This window comes from Rhinopithecus bieti, unplaced genomic scaffold (assembly GCF_001698545.2).
Source record: "Rhinopithecus bieti isolate Rb0 unplaced genomic scaffold, ASM169854v2 scaffold_34317, whole genome shotgun sequence".
In the NCBI taxonomy this organism is placed as follows: domain Eukaryota; kingdom Metazoa; phylum Chordata; class Mammalia; order Primates; family Cercopithecidae; genus Rhinopithecus; species Rhinopithecus bieti.
The window spans coordinates 517982-538367 of NW_016814779.1; the positions used below are offsets into that span (position 1 = coordinate 517982).

The window sequence follows — 20386 nt, forward strand, 5'->3', positions numbered from 1 at the left end:
CCCAGGGTCTCACCGATCCTGGGTGAACAGTGGTAATAGGGAGGAATATGAAGGATAGAACCATGTGAGGTGAACAGCAGCCTCTTGCAATCATCTAGTCCTTTAGGAACAGCTCTGCTGTGCTGCTAGTCCTCAGGCCACACTGTGAGAAAAAGTTACAGAGCACCCTGGTGAGTGCTGAGTGAGTCAGGGAGTAGAGATAAGAAGAAATAGAGAGAAAGGGAGAGGGAGAGAGAGACCTGTAGGTACATAGAAAAGGCAGGAAGCAACATATGTCCTTGACTCATTTGATACTGCACTTTGTCCTACTTCCCAAGGATTCAGTCACTGCCATTTACCTTTAGCATTCCAGGCAGATAGAATCCCCCTCTACATATGAATCTGGGCACAAAGCCATGCAGGTGTGAGTAAGCCCATGAAGGAAGTGGCACTCAAAGACTCCAGGAGTTCAGGCCAGGCACAGTGGCTCATGCCTGTAAGCCCAGCACTTTGGGAGGGTGAGATGGGTGGATCACCTGAGGGTGAAACCCCGTCTCTACAAAAATACAAAAATTAGCCGAGCATGATGGTGGGTGCCTGTAATCCCAGATACTTGGGAGGCTGAGACAGGAGAATCACTTGAACCCTGGGAGGCGGAGGTTGCAGTGATCTCAGATCACACCATTGCACTCCAGACTGAGTGATAGAGCGAGACTCTGTCTCAAAAAAAAAAAAAGAAAAAAAAGAAAAAAGAAAAAAAGACTGCAGGAGATCTAATATGCCCTATTAGGTGGGCACCAGAATGGCCCCTTGTAACTTTTTCCTACCTTCTTCTCTCCTAATTCTTCTTCCATGGAGGAAACAATAATTATCTCTGAATCATCCCTATTCAGAGAATTGAGGATATATTAGAAGGTCTGGGTAAACAAGCACAAATATTACAAAAGTGCTAAAACAGCAAACTTCAGGGTTGAACTTGTGGTCTGCTTCTGTTTTTTCTACCCACTCTAAAGGTGTTCCTGATATAGAAGCTTCCTCAGTGTTCCCTGTGTTGGTGTGTAAGACAGAAAGAAGATTGGTAAAAGAGTGCACTCATCCTCCCCTACAAACCAGAGGCTGATAGCATTAGGGAGAAGCTAGGGTTTGGCCCCACACAAGCAGTTTGCACTGCTGTCCAATCCCAGGTGGGGTGACTGCCTCTTCATTTCCTTTGATAGCAACTGCCTGTTGCGTGATGCAGTGTGGGTGTCCTCAGAGGTAACTACCTAAGTTTGCATACTTCCTGACTGACAGAACACTCCTGCCAGTGCCTCCAGGCCAGGGTGGTGGGTTTGGTGGGAGGAGTAAGTAACCAAGTTTCACTTCCTTGCCTTGGAGACTCAGAGCCCCAGCAGGCTGCTGTCTCACAGAGGGAGAGGGTGGCAGGAGCAGCCGAGTTGTCTCTCTCTGCCTCTGTGAAGGGCGCGAATGGGCAGAGCAGAACTTCTAGAAGGGAAGATGAGCACCCAGGATCCCTCAGATCTGTGGAGCAGATCCGATGGAGAAGCTGAGCTGCTCCAGGACTTGGGGTAAGGGAGCAGATCTCCTTTCAAAGTGCCTAGTGGGTGGACATTGACTCCGCACTCCCACCTTCATGCTTTGATTAATGACTATCTTCAGCGCCTTGTTGCCCCCTGCCACCTCAACCGTTTATTTTTTTCCACTTTATTCATTTGTATCTGTTAAGTATCTTCCTGTTTGGGGCTAATTCCATTGGAAAAGCCTGCATTATTTTTCTAGATGTGAAAACAAGTAGGTTGAGAAAATAGGGAAAAAAATCAAATGTTGGACATTCTTTGAGAGGAGGGACAGAATTGGGATATAGAGGTGACGTTGCCTGGCTTCCTTGATGTTGCTCTGGTTTATGAATAAATGTGTTGTTCAAGAGTTTCCAGCACTGACCCAGGGACAGTAAAAGGACCGTGTTGCTGGGAAGATAAACAGAAAGCCTACCCTACTGTAAGGGAGAGGGACTTTTTCAAAAGATAGAGAATGAGGAAGTTTCTGCAGTAGTCTCGCTTGTATGTTTCTTTCTCCTGATACTGCATTTGGGAGCTTTTATATTTTATGTATGTCCAGAGGGCCAACTTTGAGCCTTTAAATACCAACAATCCATGAAGAGGATAAAATTTCTGCTTCAAACAGGTAAGCATAGGTAGGTGGAGTCATCTGAGCTCTGTCTTTGAGAAGTGACCCAGATGACAACTCATCCGGGTATTTAATAAAAGAAGCAAGTATTACACAAGAGAGGAATTGGGGATTTCCTAGAGAAACTGAACCTTCTGCCTAATGCACTGGGAATATCCCAGTGAGGGTGGCTTTGGCACCTGTGCATGAGGAGAGGTAAAACCTGTACCTTCTGCCTGGATAAATAGCTCTAAATCTTCATAACAATCCAATGACATGGGAGCTGTTGTCATCTTCATCTTACAAAGGATGAAAACAAGCACCAAACAGGTTTGAATAACTTGCTTGCTAGTCACACATCAATTACATAGAAAAGCTGGGCATCCAACCTGCCACAGGCTATGTCCTAAACCGAAGAAAAACCAAAATAAAGTTGAAACCTCTCTGTGTTAAGGCTGCAGAGATTGTATCTTTTTATGTTGTATTACTGTAAAATTTATCAGTAATTCCTGTCTTTAGATTATAAAACTGAGGTCTCGGAATTGAACTCTACTTTCATTTGGCAAATCAGATAAAACACCTGGAATTTTCATTAAAGAAAACTCCCCTTATTAGGAAGCCAGAGCTCTAGAATCTCTCTATCCCTCTAGATTGAATCCCCAAACAGAAGAGGCAAAGGGCCCTTCTGTGAGCATCCAGCACAGTTTTCACCAAGTCCAAACGCTGAAGCTGAACTGTGGCCCGCAGTGCCTTATTGAACCATTAAGCTACAATGCTTTACATGTTCTGTTAACTGATTCCCAGCCCACTGTAATAGAAAACCCCAAAGGAGGAGACAGAAGAATTTATTCAATTCTGGTCGTTTAGTTAAACAAACAATCCTAGAACCCAGAGTCTGTGGTTGAGTACTGTGGGAACACGCTTAGATGACAAAGATGAATTAGATGCTGTCTCTGTGCCCCACCACGATGCCAATAGCAAGAAGCAACTACAGGTGAACCCCACGGGGGAAATAGGACTGTGGACTGTGTCTTTCCTCCATGTGCAAAGAATAGACATTGAATACAAAACCGAGTCACACCACTTCCCTGCATAAAAAGGATACATTCATGTCCAGATTTCCCTATTTCAGAAGGCCTGAACAATTATTAAACATAAGGATGATTTCTATAGCAATGGGCAACCTGCAGTTATCTGGGAAAACTGCTCTACAGTCCAGGTTCTTGACCTTGGCTGTGCTCTGGAACAACCCAAGGAGCTTTTCCTTTTTTTTTTTTTTCCAAAAAAAAAAAAAAAAAGAAAGAAACACTCCTGACACCCAAACCACAGACTTGACAAATGATTTCAGTATCTCTGAGGGTGAGCGTTTTCTTGTCAAACTCTCCAAGTAATTCCAAAGTGAGACCCTAGGTTGATGATCACTGCATAGAATATGTATCCACCAAATGCATTAGGTAAATGTGGTCTTATTTTTCATTTTAAGTCTGTTGGGTGTGTACTTGAATCTTAAAAGTACTAATAAGTGTTGATATTTTGTTTATTGGTTTAGGGGTGTTTCGATTAGCAATTTTATTAAGGTGTATTTTACATATCATAAAATGTACCCGTTTCAAGTGTACAATTCAAGACTTTTGACTAACTTTACAGAGTGATACAACTGTCACCATAAATCAGTTTTAGTACATTTCTGTTCTCCCGAAAAGAACCCTCAGATGTAGGGCTTATTTAAGCATACTCAATAGTGTGCTGGAAAAACACCTGGGGTGAGTTGAGGGGTGGAGAAAGCCCTGATTTCAAGAATTTGCCTAATTCCCTGGTATAAATACTCCCACTATAGACAATTTCAAGCTGCCAACAATTTAACATCATTGAATTGAATATTTAATAATCAACTTGTGCCAGTACTTGCCCTGCAGCACCTCACTGATACACTTTTTATAGATAACAATTTGAGAACTCTTGACAATGACTTGTTGCCTCTGCTAGAATACTGAACGTAACTCAAACATAATATTGACTTTTTCTTTGAATCTTTAACCACTGGTGAGAGAGAATCTCTACCAAACCTTCTGATTAATTTAGTTTCCAAAACCTCCTTAAAAACAAAATGATTTAATGTAACTGATAGATAAAAGTTGGCTGGTTTTAATGACTTAATTTTTCAATTATTTTGAAGAGGTTATTTGAGTAGTCAGATAAATCCTTATGTTTATATTTTTGATAGACATAAACAGATAAGTTAGTGGTTAAATTACAGAAATATCAGAAGTCTTTGTTCTTGGGCATCTGTTTTTTTCAGGCTCTGGAATATGTAAATCCTGTAAATTGAGCCCTGAACTGCAGCAAATCCATCACTTGCCTTTCTAGGACATATACAACTTGCTCAGAGTACAGGTTTATTATTTTCTAAAATACCTAAATCAAGCAACACCATGCTTTTCCATGTCTCATTTACACAGTGTCAGCCTAAAAACGTTAATTTTCTTTCATCTAAAATACATTCATGTGTCCAGAGGCAAAGGAGAAATAAAACCATCTTAAATTGTTGCTCAGCTTTGCTTACACTTTGCAGGGGAGGGTACGGGTTTAGGGGGAAGAGGGGTGTGGGGAGGGCAAGAAGTGAGGGGCATGGAGAATCAGGGGAGAAGAAGGAGGTGGACTATGAACCAGGAGATGAGTCAGGCTGTTTGCTGCTTGCAAAATGAAGAGATGGCAAAATTAAACAAGTAACAAATACTGGAGATATCACCTAAGTAACAAACTGGTAAAGAATAGCTAGTAAAATCACTGAAAATTCCAGCAATTCTTTGGCTTTAACAAAGGTTACTATACTATTTCTACATATAGCTCTATATAAGTATAAACACAAAAGAAATAACATAAAATGAAAATATTTTAGCATACTTTACAATTAAATATTCAAATGATCTAGTCAGTCATAACTCCATGTGAGAAACATAATAAACATTCTCTTTTTTAGATATTTTCTCAAATTGGAAGTTGTATAAGAAAGTGCCAGTGTTTGGCTGGGTTGACCAGTGCCAAAGAACTAGATTCTAAGCTCTGAATATTTAAATTAATTGATAGCTAATTCTTCACATATAAGAGAAGGTTAGAGTAGATCATGGAGCAGCAAACCTTTTTTTATAAAGGTCTGGGTAGTGAACGTTTTAGGCTTTGCAGGCCTTACAGTCTCTACCTCAACTACTCACATCTGCTGTTGTGCAAAAACTGCAAGAGAACACAGAAACAAATGACTGTGATGGTGTTCAAACAAAACGTTATTTATATACTGAAATGTAAATTTCATGTAATTTTTATGAATCACAAAGTATTCTTCTATTTCCCCCAAGCATTTCAAAATGCACAGCCATTCTTGGCTCCCGGTCCATACTAAAACAGGTATCTGGCAGGAATTGACCCTCAGCTGGTGATTTGCTGACCCAAGGAATAAATTATAACAAACAAAATGAGTCCCTATTATAAGGCAGGCATTTTGTAGACACTAGCTCTTGTCTTCAAAAGGCATTGGTATTCCAGCTTTACATAGGAAGAGACTCAAGAGAAGAAAAATCAGGTTGCCTACAGTCTTGGAGTGTCTGTGTTCAAAACCCATGCTGGCTTCACAAACCAGGTTGTTTCCCGGCTGTGATAGTCCTAATTTACTGATCACCTACTATGCACCAGCACCATGCCATTCACATGCATAATGCCGTTTAGCCTTCACAAGAACACTTTCAATACGATATCACCATACTCATTTCATAGATGCAAAAGGTGACTTCAATAAGCTAAGTATACAATCCAGATCACAGACTTTGTAAGTAGTGGAGCTGAGAGACACACCTAGGGACTTACCTCAGAGCTTTCCACTGCGTGGTGCTGCTTTGTAGAGCCCACTGGTCAAAGGTATATATTCTAATAATGGCAATTAGTAATTATTGGATGCTTGCCATGTGCCAAGCACTAGTTTAAGCCCTTTGCCCAGATGAACTTGTTTAAGTCACACATTGCTGTGAGGTGGGTATTATTACTAATGTCATCCCCATTTACAGATGAGAAAAGTAAAGAACTGAGTTTTAATCGCATGCACAAGTTTCCATTCTAATATACCTTCAAATCCAAGCGTTTTGCTCCAGAGCCTTCATGCTTGATGTAAACTAATGTAACCACTAATGTAAACTGGTTTTCATCAAATTTCTCTCATCTTATTATACTAGTACATGTTCGTAGTGCTTAATATGAACTGAGAGAAGCAAAGAAAGTTTGTGATTATAACAAAGTTTACTATAAAAGACATTATTCTTTCTATTCCTCACATAATATACATACACATGTACACAAAGCCAGGCCAGCATCCTAGTTAATCAGATGTTATTGAATTTTGTGTAGATTTCATTTTCAGGACTAGAAAAATTTATTCAGCTAAGAAATGTATAGTAAAGTCAAAATTTCAGTGGAACCTGTTTACAGAGGTGTGACACCAACTACAGCAATACAGCTTGTTCCTCTTCTGTGCACAACTTTGTAATCTTGGATTCTAAAAACGGAAGGTAGTTCTTCTGTGGTTGTATAATGAGTACGTAACTAGTGTACAGTTCCATCTCTTCAGTTATTTCCTCTTCAGTTGTGGTGTTTTTCTGTTCCTCTGAAGGGTGACTTCCTTCTACTTACAAGTGGAAATCTGTCCCACAGATTGTCCATGTTGGGTGGAGTAACTTTGTTTCATTCATTCACTCTTCTACTGGGTCATAGATCTATCTGTTGAATGATGATGTCAGGCAAGGCAGCATAGTGGAGAAGGCATGGCTGTGCAGAGATGGAGGATTCATATGCGTGTAGAGTTAGAATGCAGTGTTGTGCGGGCTGAGGGCTGTGACAGTGTCTAGATAAAACAACCTCCTATGGAAGGCTATTTCTCCACAGTGGAAGTGGAAAAGGTGGCCTTGGAGCTGATATTATTTTTGTCAGTTGAAGTTAGAAAATATGACATTTTCTACAGAGAAAACGGTATGAGTAAAGGAGTGATGGTAGGAAAATATGCAAGGATTTGGAATCGAAAAAGCTCACATGAACTCAAACCGGCCCAGTCCCCAGGACCTATCTGGTTTGTTAGCATTCAGGTGGTCTGGTTCCGGTCTCTACCTCCATCAGTCTCGTCCTATGAGAAGCTTCTACTTGACTTTTCTCTTTTAATTCTGCTTTCATGACCATACTCTTAGACATTTCGTTAAAGCCTGCATTAATTTCTGGCTCCTACCAACTCCCCTAGAGGATAAATTCCTATTCTGAGCCCATAGACTTCTGGTTTCTACTCCCTGATAGAGGCCTGCCTCTACCAGGAGCACAGTGCACACTGCTGGGCCTTATTGGTGTTCCTTGCTCACCACCTGCTTCTCTATGCTCATGCTCCCCCTGACCCTGACCACTAGCACCTGCCCCCATTATCTGTTGTTAGACCTTCTTTGTTTAAAAAATGTTTATAACTTTAAAAAGCATAAGAGTAATCACTTGTTTTGATAACAGTATGATGGTTATGTAAAAGAATGTAACTTTTTAGAGATGCATGTTTGATTAGGGTTAAAGTGTCAGGATATTTGTAATTTAAAACTGCTCATCAAAAGACTCAAAATTAAATGTTGTATTAAAAAATGTAGCAAAAGGTTAAAAATTCTTCTGCCTAAAATATAGGTATTATTTAAATGCAGTAACATTCATGCTATTTTTCCATTTTCCAGTATATCTGAAATTATTTATAATAAATAGTTGAAAATAAGTTATATATTAATTATTAAAAATTAGAGAAATAAAGAGAAGCATCAAAATATAAAGAAAAGCACTAAAATGTCAGTCATGTACTACCACCTAAAATAACATTGTTCATCTCAATTCCAGTTTTACAAAATGTTTTCTGTACACACATGCACACATATACAGAGATTGAATTGTAATCATATTATGTGTATAATTTTGCTTTTGCTTTTGGTAGGACATTTTCCATCATCTCCTTCTTGATCTGTCTCCAAGTAGGCTCTTGTTTCCCTCTGAAAGCATGTATATTTGGGTTGATCTAGATTCCAGAGGGCCTAAAATAGATTTGGTCAGTGAACAATGTGGACCCACTGAAGGTTTGTAGGAATGTGGAAGTACATAGTCATCATGTTTTGTTTTTAGGTAGATTAATCTAGTAGTTCAGCATGATGGGTGGCAAGGGGCTAGAGCCAAGATAATGAGTTAGTGATTAGTGAGGGAGTTTGCAGATTGGTGAGTAGGAAACTAGAGTGCCGACCTGGGAATAGTCAGGAAGGATCAAGGGTAGAATCCAGTCATTCCATTGAGCTAAGCAAAATAAGCGATTCATGTCCAAACAAAACTAATTCTACTGCTTTTGTGTACATTTTCAAAAAGGTATCAGAGAAATTTTGAAAACCTTAATGTCTCACAAATATAACTCATTGTTTGCTTTATCATTATAAATTTCTAAATTTTCCTGGATTTCATGTTACTGCTCCTAGAGTTCTGACTTATACAAGTTGATTGTATGTTTTAGGTTGATTCATCAGATAATCTTGAAACCATTTTGCAGATGTCGGTCCTGAGGTACTAAGAGGTTTAGCCACCTGCTTTAGGCTAGAGCACAGTAAACTCCTTTTAATGGTGAACTCCTTAGGAGCAGGACAGTGGGTTATTCATCGTTGCCTTCTCCACCCGAGCATACCACTTGATAAAGAGCAGGTGTTTAAATGTTTGTTGAATTGCCCCAAGTTGAGTCAAGGCCAAGACCAGAACTCAAGCCTCCCCGACTTAAGCCAGTGAGCTTTCCACTGCACCAGCGCTGATAATGTACTTGCATCCACTTTCAGACTCAGTCCCCATATGTCCGGCGGTTTTTACTGATGGAATAAACTGACATTGGTTAGAGGTATTGCCTGAACTATGGAATAGAGAAGAGATAACTAATGAAACAAGAATCTGCCTGTATTTTTTACAGACCCCAATGTTCTTCTAACTCTTCCTTGTAGCTGAAGTTTCCTGAAAGTGATCCTCTCTGTCTCCTATACTAGCCCACAATGGTAGGTTGTCAATGGCAACCACAGTTCGAAGACAATTACCCTGAACCAGCACTTTATGAGGTATAAGTAACAAGAGTAACCATAGTAAGCCCAGAGTCAAGCTTGATTTTACTTGAAGATGAGCCCTCTTAAGAGAACCTCTGATTTTCATTCCCTGCCTAGTCATTCTAGACCTTTTCAAGGTTTTTTCCAGTCCAAATAAAATGGTCCCTGAGCCTCATTTACTGGGGAGCAGTGGTGCTCTTTTGGTCTTGCAGCCATTCCTGCACTGTGAAGGCTTCCTTGGGGACCGAACAGAAGAATCTCAGCACAATGAGATGTGGTTTTCACCCCTCCCCCAAGTTGTGGCTCTGTTCCTCAGGTCTGTCCGTCTGACTTCCCTGGGTTTGTTGGTCCATCTCTGAGTCAGGCTCTGTGGATTTTTCTTCATCTTTAAAGACACATCTTTGTCTTTCATTGTTTTCTCTGCCCCTGTCTCCTGGATCACTCTTTGGGTCTGTATGTGTGTTCCCTAAGTCTCTGTCCCCATGTGCTTTCTGGCTATCTGTGTGAGCTGGCAGGTCTATCTTGATCTCTTGAGTTTTGTGTCTCTGTGTTTCTATCTGTCTGTATGCAGCTCTTTGACTTATTTGTCTCTGAGTCTTTGTGCCACTCTGTCTCTGAATCTCTGAGTCTCCATCTTTGTCTGTCTGTGTTTTCATCTTCCAGAGCTTCTTGCCTCATTCCTCAGACTTCTTCACAAACAGGTTCATCCTGATGCCAAACTACTACAGAATTCTCTCCTCCCTTTCAGTTTTGATTTCCATTAGCTGAGCCTTGACTCCCACCAAAAAACTTGGGACCTGCCTTTAACTCACAGATCAATGAGATATTTGCATGCTCTGTCTCCATCATCACTCAGGTCTGTTTTCTAAAGGCTGGGGCAGCTGATCTCACCATTTAGCTCTGCTCTTAGCTCATGTAAACATGGGCGTTTAGAAAAGTAATTTTGAAAGATACAGCCCTGCTGCTTCCATCACAGAAACCTCCCTATTGGAGAGACTCTGAAGAATCTCTTTGGCCTCCCCTGTATATAACACTACACCTGTATGAGACCATGTAAAAACTTCCAAAATCCTTTATAAGGCCTCTGCTTGATTCTCTCTATTTAAACAGTTCCATTGCTATTATCAATGGAAAAATAAGCCCACACTTGTGAACATGTGACTTAACGGGCTTGTGTGAGCAACACCATCTTTTGTAGATATGTCACGACCTGATTCTAATAGAAATTACAGCACTGGTAGCTCTTGAGTTACATAAGACACCCTAAACCCATGATTTCTAATGGCATAGAGGACCAAACACTTTACCTTCCACAAAATCAAAGTATCTAGCACCGACCCTATGAACAAATGAGCATGAATGAAATAAGCAGCCAAGCAATCCCATGGAATAGTTCAAGTGGTAAGAACAGATTAACCCTTAGAGTGTGAATGCCTAACAGATTCATCTTATGCTCTACCACCATTGTGTTCAGAAAGATTGTGAGGCTAAGTATAGGCTCAGGAAGAAAGACACATCAATTAGCTGTGCCATGTATGACCTTAGAGAAGGGGTGTGGCACATATGTTATGCATTTGTCATCTTTGGTCTAGATAGTTCAGAGGGGTGTTAGTGTCATATAAAAGTGAGAACAACTTTGAAAATGAAGAAATAAGAGAAAATTTTCTAAAGAAGAATGCTTTTGTTGGCTGTTCAACTCCAGGGCGTTTTGGCTGCTTTCACACGATCAGGAATTTTTGTTCCCACTTTGGGTTGAAATGTATGTCCTCTTTATAACTGTGATGAAACAGAATTGAGGTTCTATTTCATGTATCTTTTCCAGGCAGGGAAAAATATATCAATAAATATGTGAATAATCTATAGACATGAGTTACTAAGAAATTTTGTCATCAAGAAATGTACTATCTAAATGGATGTGTGGCATGTGTTTTAAAGTGCAAGATTGCTTTCTGTGTCCACCAGTTCTTCCAGAGTTATTTTTCATCACTCCCCAACAGGGACCCTGTGCTCCAGATAGGCATTTGGTTGCCCGTATACACCAAGCACACGTCAACTCCAATGCCTTTGCTTATGTCATTTCTCCTCTCAGAATGCCTCTCACTGCCTAATGAAACCTATATTCATTCTTCAAACTGCAGTTTATCATCTTCCTGCTCCATGAAGTTTTCCCTGATCATTCCAGCCCACTGTGAGCTCCCCCTCCTATGCTATAATATCTACTGTCCATATCACTGAGATAGCAGCTATTTGGTGATTCTTCTACGTTAACCTGCAGATCCTTCTCTTTTCCTTTCTGTTGGTACTGAAAAGCCACTTAGTACTTTGCTTTGCCCTTCTCTTCAGATGCCAAATTCTGTGAACTCGAACTGTTCACATTCTTGAAGTGAATTAAAGTTTTCAGGTCTAAGAGTCCTTCCCATGCATGCTCCTCAAACTCTAAACTGCATAACAATCACGTGAGACTTAGCAAGTTGAGGGAGGGGCCTGAGGTTGTGTGTGGTCCAGGTTGGCTGCTCAATAGCATCTCTTTTCACTTGGTATTTCCCAGTAGTAAAAAGTTTCTTATTGCACTTGATTTTAAAACCATCACTCTTATAAGTGCAGATGAGGAAAATGACCTAATTGGAAGTTTTAATCATCAGTAAGTCCAGTGTGAATCAGCTGTGTGATGAAATTGTGAAGAAACTAATGCAATCTCAGGCTGCTTTATGTGTGCCCAGCAGCCAGAATAAGGGAGCTCCTGTGCTGCTTTGTTTTGCAGGTTAGAGCTTAATGTTAAGGTAGATTTTTTAAGTTTGAAAGGTTTTCAGAGGAAATGAGATCTCTGGATGATAAGGTCCCTGGATGATAAAGGAACTGAAAGCATGTCATAAAAGGAAAAGTTGAAGATGATGGAAAGAGAAGAATGTGCATTCTAAATGCTTTCAACTCTTTCTACATGTATCATCTATGTAACTCCAAGGAGAAGCTCTGAAACCATCTGCTGAAAGCCATACAGCAAAAAATGGCAATTCAGTGTAGCCCAAGAGTTTTCTAACCATGAATCATGAACATATGGACTGAGCTTGCCTATACAAGTACTGAGTTCCCCATCATTAGCAATATGTAGGCAAAGATTGGATGAGTCCTATAGAGTTTAGAAGTTATTCAAACACTGTGGTTGTGCATTTCTGACAAGATCCCAGGTGATGCTGATGCTGTTGGTCCATACTTTGAGTAGCAAAGCTTTGCATTGTTGTTCAAACACCAGGTACAACCCGTTAGTAGGCTTAAAGTGAACTTAATGGGTCACATGAATATTTGTTCAGAATAAAGAGAAAAGAAAATTTTCAAGTTAATAGCCTATAGAAAGATAGGTGTTATGTCCTGTAACTTTTTGTTTTTTGTGTGTGTGTTTGTGACATATGTATGTTTATATGTACACAGAGTGATATAAAATGTATTTTATACTGTGAGTCAATTCAAAAAATTTAAAAGCCTCTCCTTTAAAGAACAGAACAAATGAGGTATAAAGTTAGATTAGTAAATTAAAACAATAAAACCCAATGGGATAAGAAACTATGAAGTTTCCACTATTCTGGAGCAATTTTCCAGAAGATTCTAGCTCAAAGAGGCCCCAGAATGAAAGGAAAGGAAGTGGAACTGAGGACCAGCTTTCTGGATCCAGCCTGTCTGCATTCTCTGTGGCTGGGTTTATTTTCTATATCTTACTAAAAGGCAGCTATGAAAATTCTTCAGTGGGCGGGTGTTTCCTAGTTTTTTATTGTATCATGGAAAGGATAATATCACTGTTTCCTTCAAGTTGAATTGCTGGTTTTCATAATCTTATAAACCCAGTACAAATATTCCTTTGGAGCTTGATTAGTCTTTTCTCTGTTGACTCTATCAGCCCTAGACATAATTATGGCAATGTGTGGGCCTTGGGGAAAATGGAGACTATAACATTCTTTCTAATAGGAGTTTCTTACTCTTTTTTGCTTCTTCAGGGAAAATGAGACTAGAATAATTTGTTTTTTTTTTTTTAGTTTCAAAAAATGAACCTATTCCCAACTGCATAACAGTGTGTTCCTACCACTTTGCACAATGTCTAGCATATTCATAATACATTGTTTAATTTAGCAAATGTAGCTCATTTTTTTTTTCTGTAAAAGTTAAAGAATTGCATAAAAAGTTTATAAAAGAAGAAAATTGTTCCAATACATGAAAATAAGAAGGTTCTCTGGCCAGGCGCAGTGACTCATGCTTGTAATCCCAACACTTTGGTAGGCTGAGGTTGGCGAGTCATCTGAGGTCAGGAGTTTGAGACCAGCCTGGCCAATATGGTGAAACCCTGTCTCTACTAAAAATACAAAAATTAGCCAGGTGTGGTGATGCACACCTGTAGTCCCACCTACTCAGAAGGCTGAGGCAGGAGAATTGCTTGAACCTGGGAGGTGGAGGTTGCAGTGAGCCGAGATGTCACCATTGCACTCCAGCCTGGGTGACAAGAGCGAAACTCTATCTCAAAAAAAAAAAGGAAAGTTTTTTTCCTAGGCATTCTTACTAGTCATCTTGATGGATGAGAAAACTCAGGTTGCTGCTTGCCAGGGGGTCACATAGTGAATAAGTTAAAAATTGTTGGAGCAGATGGACTACCTGAGGGAATGACCGGAGACAAAGGCATGGCCTCTCCTCACCAACAATTATAAAAATTTCATTACCAATCACATTGAGAAGCTGAAAATAGCTTTTCTTTTTTTTTTTTTTTTTTTTTGAGACGGAGTCTCGCTCTGTCACCCAGGCTGGAGTGCTGTGGCCGGATCTCAGCTCACTGCAAGCTCCGCCTCCTGGGTTCACACCATTCTCCTGTCTCAGCCTCCCGGGTAGCTGGGACTACAGGCGCCGCCACGTCGCCCGGCTAGTTTTTTGTAGTTTTAGTAGAGACGGGGTTTCACCGTGTTAGCCAGGATGGTCTCGATCTCCTGACCTCGTGATCCGCCCGACTCGGCCTCCCAAAGTGCTGGGATTACAGGCTTGAGCCACCGCGCCCGGCTGAAAATAGCTTTTCTATACTATCGAGAATTTTTTTTTTTTTACATTTGATTTTTTTTTTTTTAAATTAAACTTTAAGTTCTAGGGTACAGCAATCTACTCATCTGACAAAGGGCTAATATCCCAGAATCTACAAAGAACTCACACAAATTTACAAGAAAAACAACCCGGCATCAAAAAGTGGGCAAAGGATAATGAACAGATCATTTCTCAAGAGAATTTTTTTAAAGTGTTCTAGATGAAATGAATTAATTATCATTCCATTCCCCTCCTATAGAAAATTATATTATTACACAAATTATTTACATGAAAGAGACCAATCAAAGACCAGACAGCAAAACTATAGGAAAAAAAAATTATAACATTTGATTCAAGCATCACGGTTAATTAATAAACTAAGGGTTATGAGTTATTTTCTCCTGGGTGTTGTGGATGTTTTGGGTGATATTTTTCAAGTTTTAAAATTTGTAATCTGTGATTTCTCATTTTAAATCATTATTCCTTTCTTTTTTGTAATTTTGTGTAATTTTTCTTAAAGAGACCTCTAGATTTTATAAGCTTCAAGACCATTCAAATCTGCCTCTTATCCCTAATAATTGGAATATTCAATTTTTTAAAAAAATTGAATGTAGTTCTGGACCAGCACAGTGGCTCACACCTATAATCCCAGCACTTTGGGAGGCCGAGGCGGGCAGATGACCTGAGGTGAGGAGTTCGAGACCAGCCTGGCCAACATGGTGAAACAGCATTTCTACTAAAAATACAAAAATTACCCAGGTGTGGTGACACATGCCTGTAGTCTCAGCTACTAGGGAAGCTGAGGCATGAGAATTGCTTGAACCCAGGAGGCAGAGGTTGCAGTGAGCCGAGATCGTACCACTGCACTCCAGCCTGGACGACAGAGCAAGACTCCATCTAGGGGAAAAAAAAAATCGTATATAGATCTAATTATAGAAACTTTAAGGTCCATGCAATTAGATTTTATGTAATGAGCTATTGAACATGCATATTAAGCCACAGGTGGCTCTATAAACATCAAACAAGGAACTGTCAGTATCCAGTGCCACATATACAGCCTCAATGTCCTCCAGCTTCATCTCTCACCATGCCCGACTGTTGTCCTTCATCACTCACTTTGAATTCTCACATGACTGCATGATATTCTGATTCTCATACACACCTGGCGTTCTCTCACTTCTAGGCCTTTGCTGCTGCTATTCCCTCCCACGTTATATCTCCCTGAGCAACTGCTACTCCAAACCCCACCAGACTTTTAATGGGAAAAAGCCAAACTCTCTCTTCCTCTCTCTTTCTCTCTCTCTCTCTCAGTCTTCACCTAAGTGCCTAGGCCAGTCCAAGTACTCAATAAGCAGTAGTTGAATAAATGAAGGAAAAAGACAAATTATTAATAAGGTTATCTCTGGAAGTTGGATTAAGGAAAAAATTAGCTATTTTCTTTTTTTCTAATTAAATTTGTAGTTACTCAATATAGAAATCTTTTCTTTTCATTACAATAAGCTAAATTAGAAAAATCTGATCAAGCTAAAGTCCCCTTTGAACCAATTCTGGTTTCTTCTACAAAGAAAATCATACTTATGAATTTGGTATATATTTTTTTTAATTCTTATTTTATGTTTTTATATATCTTAATATGTAAGTGCATTTTTGTTGTTGATTTTTTATAGGGGAACGTGTTAAAACTAAGTGGTAGCATTTGGTGCCTGCAACTAGTTTTTCTAACTTTACAATATATGTTGGAATCTATCAACTTTGGTGTGTGTGTGTATACATGCACATCTTCAGTGATTCTCGGCGGGGGGTGGGGGCGGTTGTGATTGACATCATGAACAAGATAATTCTTGGTTCTTCAAGACTGTATCATTTGTAGAATGTTAAGCATCCCTGACACCCTCTCACAAAATAACAATAGCACCCGACCTCCCTGCCCTCATTATCTGGCAACCAAAAATATGCTCACACCTTTTCAAACACTTCTGATTAACTTTTTACATAATCTCATCCTTTTAGCACTCAGCTTTATTTATCATCTCCATGTTGATGGACATTTAGGATGGCTCTAGATTTTTTACTCTTACAAACAATTCTGCAGTGAACACCCTTGTTCATATTTTCTTCTGCTCATGTGTGGGTGTTTCACTAGGCGGAAACTAGAAGAGGAATCACTGGTCATATGTGTAGGTTCAGTTACACCCTATGTGCTAAATTCGCCTCCAACTTAGACCCTTATCAACAATGGACAACAATAGCCATTGCCCAAATTCTCCAATACTTAATACTATCTAACCCTTTCATTATAACTGATCTGGTGGATAGAGAAAAATATCACATTATTGTTTTAATCTGTATTTCTCTGATTAACAGTGAGATTATTTATTTGAAACACATCTTTCCTCTTCTGAAAACACATATACTTTCTCTTCTTTACATGTATATATTTTGATTTTACTATATATCCTGTATAATGAGAATAAAAGGTAATACACACTTAAAAAAAAAAAAAAAAAAAACAAGGTTATCTTTCAAGACCTATACAGATGTTGGCTCATTCATGGAATCTGATTTTGATCCTTCTTCTCAGAACAATACCCTTGGTACTTTATTCTCTCTTGAATATCGTTTGCAATATGCTTGTCTTATCCTCCTGACTAGATTAATGGTTACTTGTCACCCAGTATGAGGCTTTTTCATTTTTGTTCCCTTTGACCTGCCTAGCACAATGCCTTGCATAGATTTGAAGCAATGATTGAAGGCAGAAAAGGTTGATTATGGGAAAACTAGCAACTTAACTCTATTTTTAACTTTTATGGACACAGTCTTGAGCCATCCTTATCAAAACTGGACATATTTCTACAAAGGATACACAATGTCATTAGGATATATATTCACTCCCCTGGAAGAAATGCTCAACAGAATGTTCCTGGAAAGGAACGCTTAACTCAATTAAAAGGGGAAGTTTAGGTTTTTATGGAAAAGCTATTTGGGGAATGAAGATCCTTATTGCACCATTGACATCATGGAATGTAGGTGGCTGCCTGGAAAGCTCTATACTGGGCTTGCCCAGGCCCTGGAGTCTGTAGAATCCTGAAAAGGCAATATTGACTCAAGCAAAGCTGCCACCAAGGAATTGCAGTCTCCAAGATTTTTCCAGACTGCAACATAGTGTGATTCTTCCTGCATTATATTCAAGTATTTCTTATGTATTTATGGTATATAGTTATTATTTTTTAAGTTATCATTAAAACATTATTAGTAAAAACTGTTATCAGGCTATATAATTAGATGTCAGAAGAATTCTATAAATGCTTTAAACACAAACTTCCAATTCTATTGAAAATAATCCAAAGGAATGTCCAAATCCTTTAAGTGTTTTGGAATTTTGCGAATCAAATATTGCTTTAAATAAACAACTGTTATCAGGCTATATAATTAGATGTCAGAAGAATTCCATAAATGCTTTAAACACAAACTTCCAATTCTATTGAAAAGAATCCAAAGGAATGTCCAAATCCTTTAAATGTTTTGGAATTTTGCGAATCAAATATTGCTTTAAATAAACAATCTACTGGCTCAAACTGAAACTTATGCTGAAATGTTTATTATAAAATTAATTATTGGCAAAATATATCTAAGTTTTAATAACCTTGTAGAAACTTCACCTATCAAAAAGAATTAGAATTTTGGCTTCAATTGAACTTGAAGTTTATTATTGCTTCTCTTACAATTCTTCCAATTGTTCTTTGAAAGCATTTTGTAGTGAACAGATTTGAACTTGTCTGGGAATCACTTCAATGAATGGAGCTGCTTTGTGTAAATAGCTCTGTGATTATTCTTATAAAATGTGTTTCATGCCATTGCTTCCACTAGCAAATATATTTCTAATATAGGATGAAAGCATCTCTGCCCCAAAGATAAAATATGCTAAGAAACATGCATTAGGAAATGCAGATTTAGAAAATAGGTATCCTGGAGACTTATATAGAAACTTCCTTCCACAGATGCACTTGCGTTTACTCTTTATTAGGCTAAAATTTTACGCCACAGGGATGTCACAGTGGATGCCAATGTGGTTTGTGACAGCAAGATCCCTTAATGCCAGAACCAGGCTATTCCTCAAAGCGTTTTTACACTATACACACCTCTTTAATAGCATTTAGTTCATCACACTGACACTTGTATAATTTCCTGTCTCTTTCATCTTCACTGACCTAAACTGTGGTCCCTAGCAGTCAGCAACTGCCTCTGCTATCTAGCTGTTATCTAATCTAAATAAAAAGTAACAAAAATTATATTTGAGCAATAAGAAAATCATGTCGCAGAGAGTAAACTGAAAGTTACGGCTTTGTGGATTTCAGTGGCTTCCTGGTAGCAATTAATGCATACTAAGCACAGGCTTTATGGAGCACAACCCCCGTGTTAATGTGTGCAGGACTCACAACTGGCCTATGCGGTATGCCTACTTGTCATACTATTTTATTTATTTATTTATTTATTTATTTATTTATTTATTTATTATTTTTTTGAGATGCAGTCTCGCTCTGTCTCCCAGGCTAGAGTGCAGTGGCCTGATCTTGGCTCACTACAACCTCCGCCTCCCAGGTTCAAGCGATTCTCCTGCCTCAGCCTCCCGAGTAGCTGGGACTACAGGCATCCGCCACCACTCCCGGCTAATTTTGTATTTTAGTAGAGACGGGGTTTCACCATATTGGCCAGGCTGGTCTCGAACTCCTGACCTTGTGATCTGCCCGCCTCGGCCTCCCAAAGTGGCTTGAGCCACCGCGCCCAGCCTTGTCATACTATTTTAAACATGAGGAACCAAAGCTCAGATTGGTTAAGTAACATGTCCAAGGCCATACAGCTAGTAAGAGGTACCAACTGGATTGGAACCCAGGCAAAGCAACACCCGGGGCCACAATCCTAATCATCACATTGTATGCCTCTATGACATCGTTTAAAAGAATGTGAATGACCTGTCATTGGAGAAAAGAAAGATGGTGCAGAGCAATATGCCTAGAAAATAAAAATAATAAATAATGCTCTTATGTTTGTAGAATCAGGAGTGGGGGTACACACCCAATGCCTCTAGATGTGTAGACGATTTTTTTTTTTTTTTTGAGATGGAGTCTCGCTCTGTCACCCAGGCTGGAGTGCAGGGGCGTGATCTCGGCTTACTGCAACCTCTGCCTCCTGGGTTCATGCCATTCTCCTGCCTCAGCCTCCTGAGTAGCTGGGACTACAGGAACCTGCCACCATGCCTGGCTAATTTTTTGGCAATTTTAGTAGAGATGGGGGTTTCACTGTGTTAGCCAGGATGGTCTCAATCTCCTGACCTTGTGATCCTTCCACCATATGTAGACTATTTCTTAAGAGGAAGCATGGGAAAATGGTTACCATGGTGTCCTCTAGGAAAGGAGCAGGGAGCCTGAGGGCCAAGGATGAGGAAAACATGTTTTGCTATGTCTCCTTTTGGACAATTTGGACTTTTTTCTTTCTTTCTTTCTTTCTTTCTTTTTTTTTTTTTTTTTTTTACCCATAGATATATATTACCTTTTCTAAAACACAAAGATCAATTTGAATCTCCTTGTGGCATTCCCTAGCTCTTCAGATGTTTGTCAGGCTGAAACAGTACTTGATGGCATTTACTTCATACTATAATTGCTTCCATCCAGCTTCGTTTCACTCATGACAATAGACTTCGGTATTATAGCTCAGAGGTTTCACCATGAAAAGTACCACACTTGAAAAGAGTGTGAGAAACCAAAAAAGAAAAAAGGAGGAGGCAATTTGTCAAAGCCTATTTTGACTTGGACTTTAAAAACCAATTCTGATTACAAAGCAACACTGTATTAGTTTGTGAGGGCTGCTATAACGAACAACCACAGCCTGGGCAGCTGACTATAAGAAATCGATTGCCTCACAGTTCTGATGGCTCAAGGTCGGAAATCAAGGGGTCAACAGGATTGGTTCCTTCCAAGGGCCGTGAGGGAGAACCTATTCCAGGCCTCTTCCCATGGCTTGCAAGTGACTGTCATGTTCATGTGGTGTTCTCCCCATAGGCAAGTCTGTCTTCTGAT

General features: G+C 39.4%; 1 protein-coding gene across 2 annotated transcripts in view; it reads left to right on the forward strand.

Annotated features, from left to right (window-relative positions):
• The first annotated feature begins 1302 nt into the window (after window positions 1-1302).
• Window positions 1303-20386, forward strand: part of DAPP1 (dual adaptor of phosphotyrosine and 3-phosphoinositides 1) — a 54420-nt gene continuing 35336 nt past the window's right edge. The window contains exon 1 of one of the 2 annotated variants that reach the window (XM_017852361.1): window positions 1303-1547. In XM_017852361.1, coding sequence (XP_017707850.1) covers window positions 1447-1547 — 101 coding nt within the window. In that variant the 5' untranslated portion in view covers window positions 1303-1446. The remainder of the gene's footprint in view (window positions 1548-20386) is intronic. The other variant, XM_017852360.1, reaches the window with a different exon arrangement.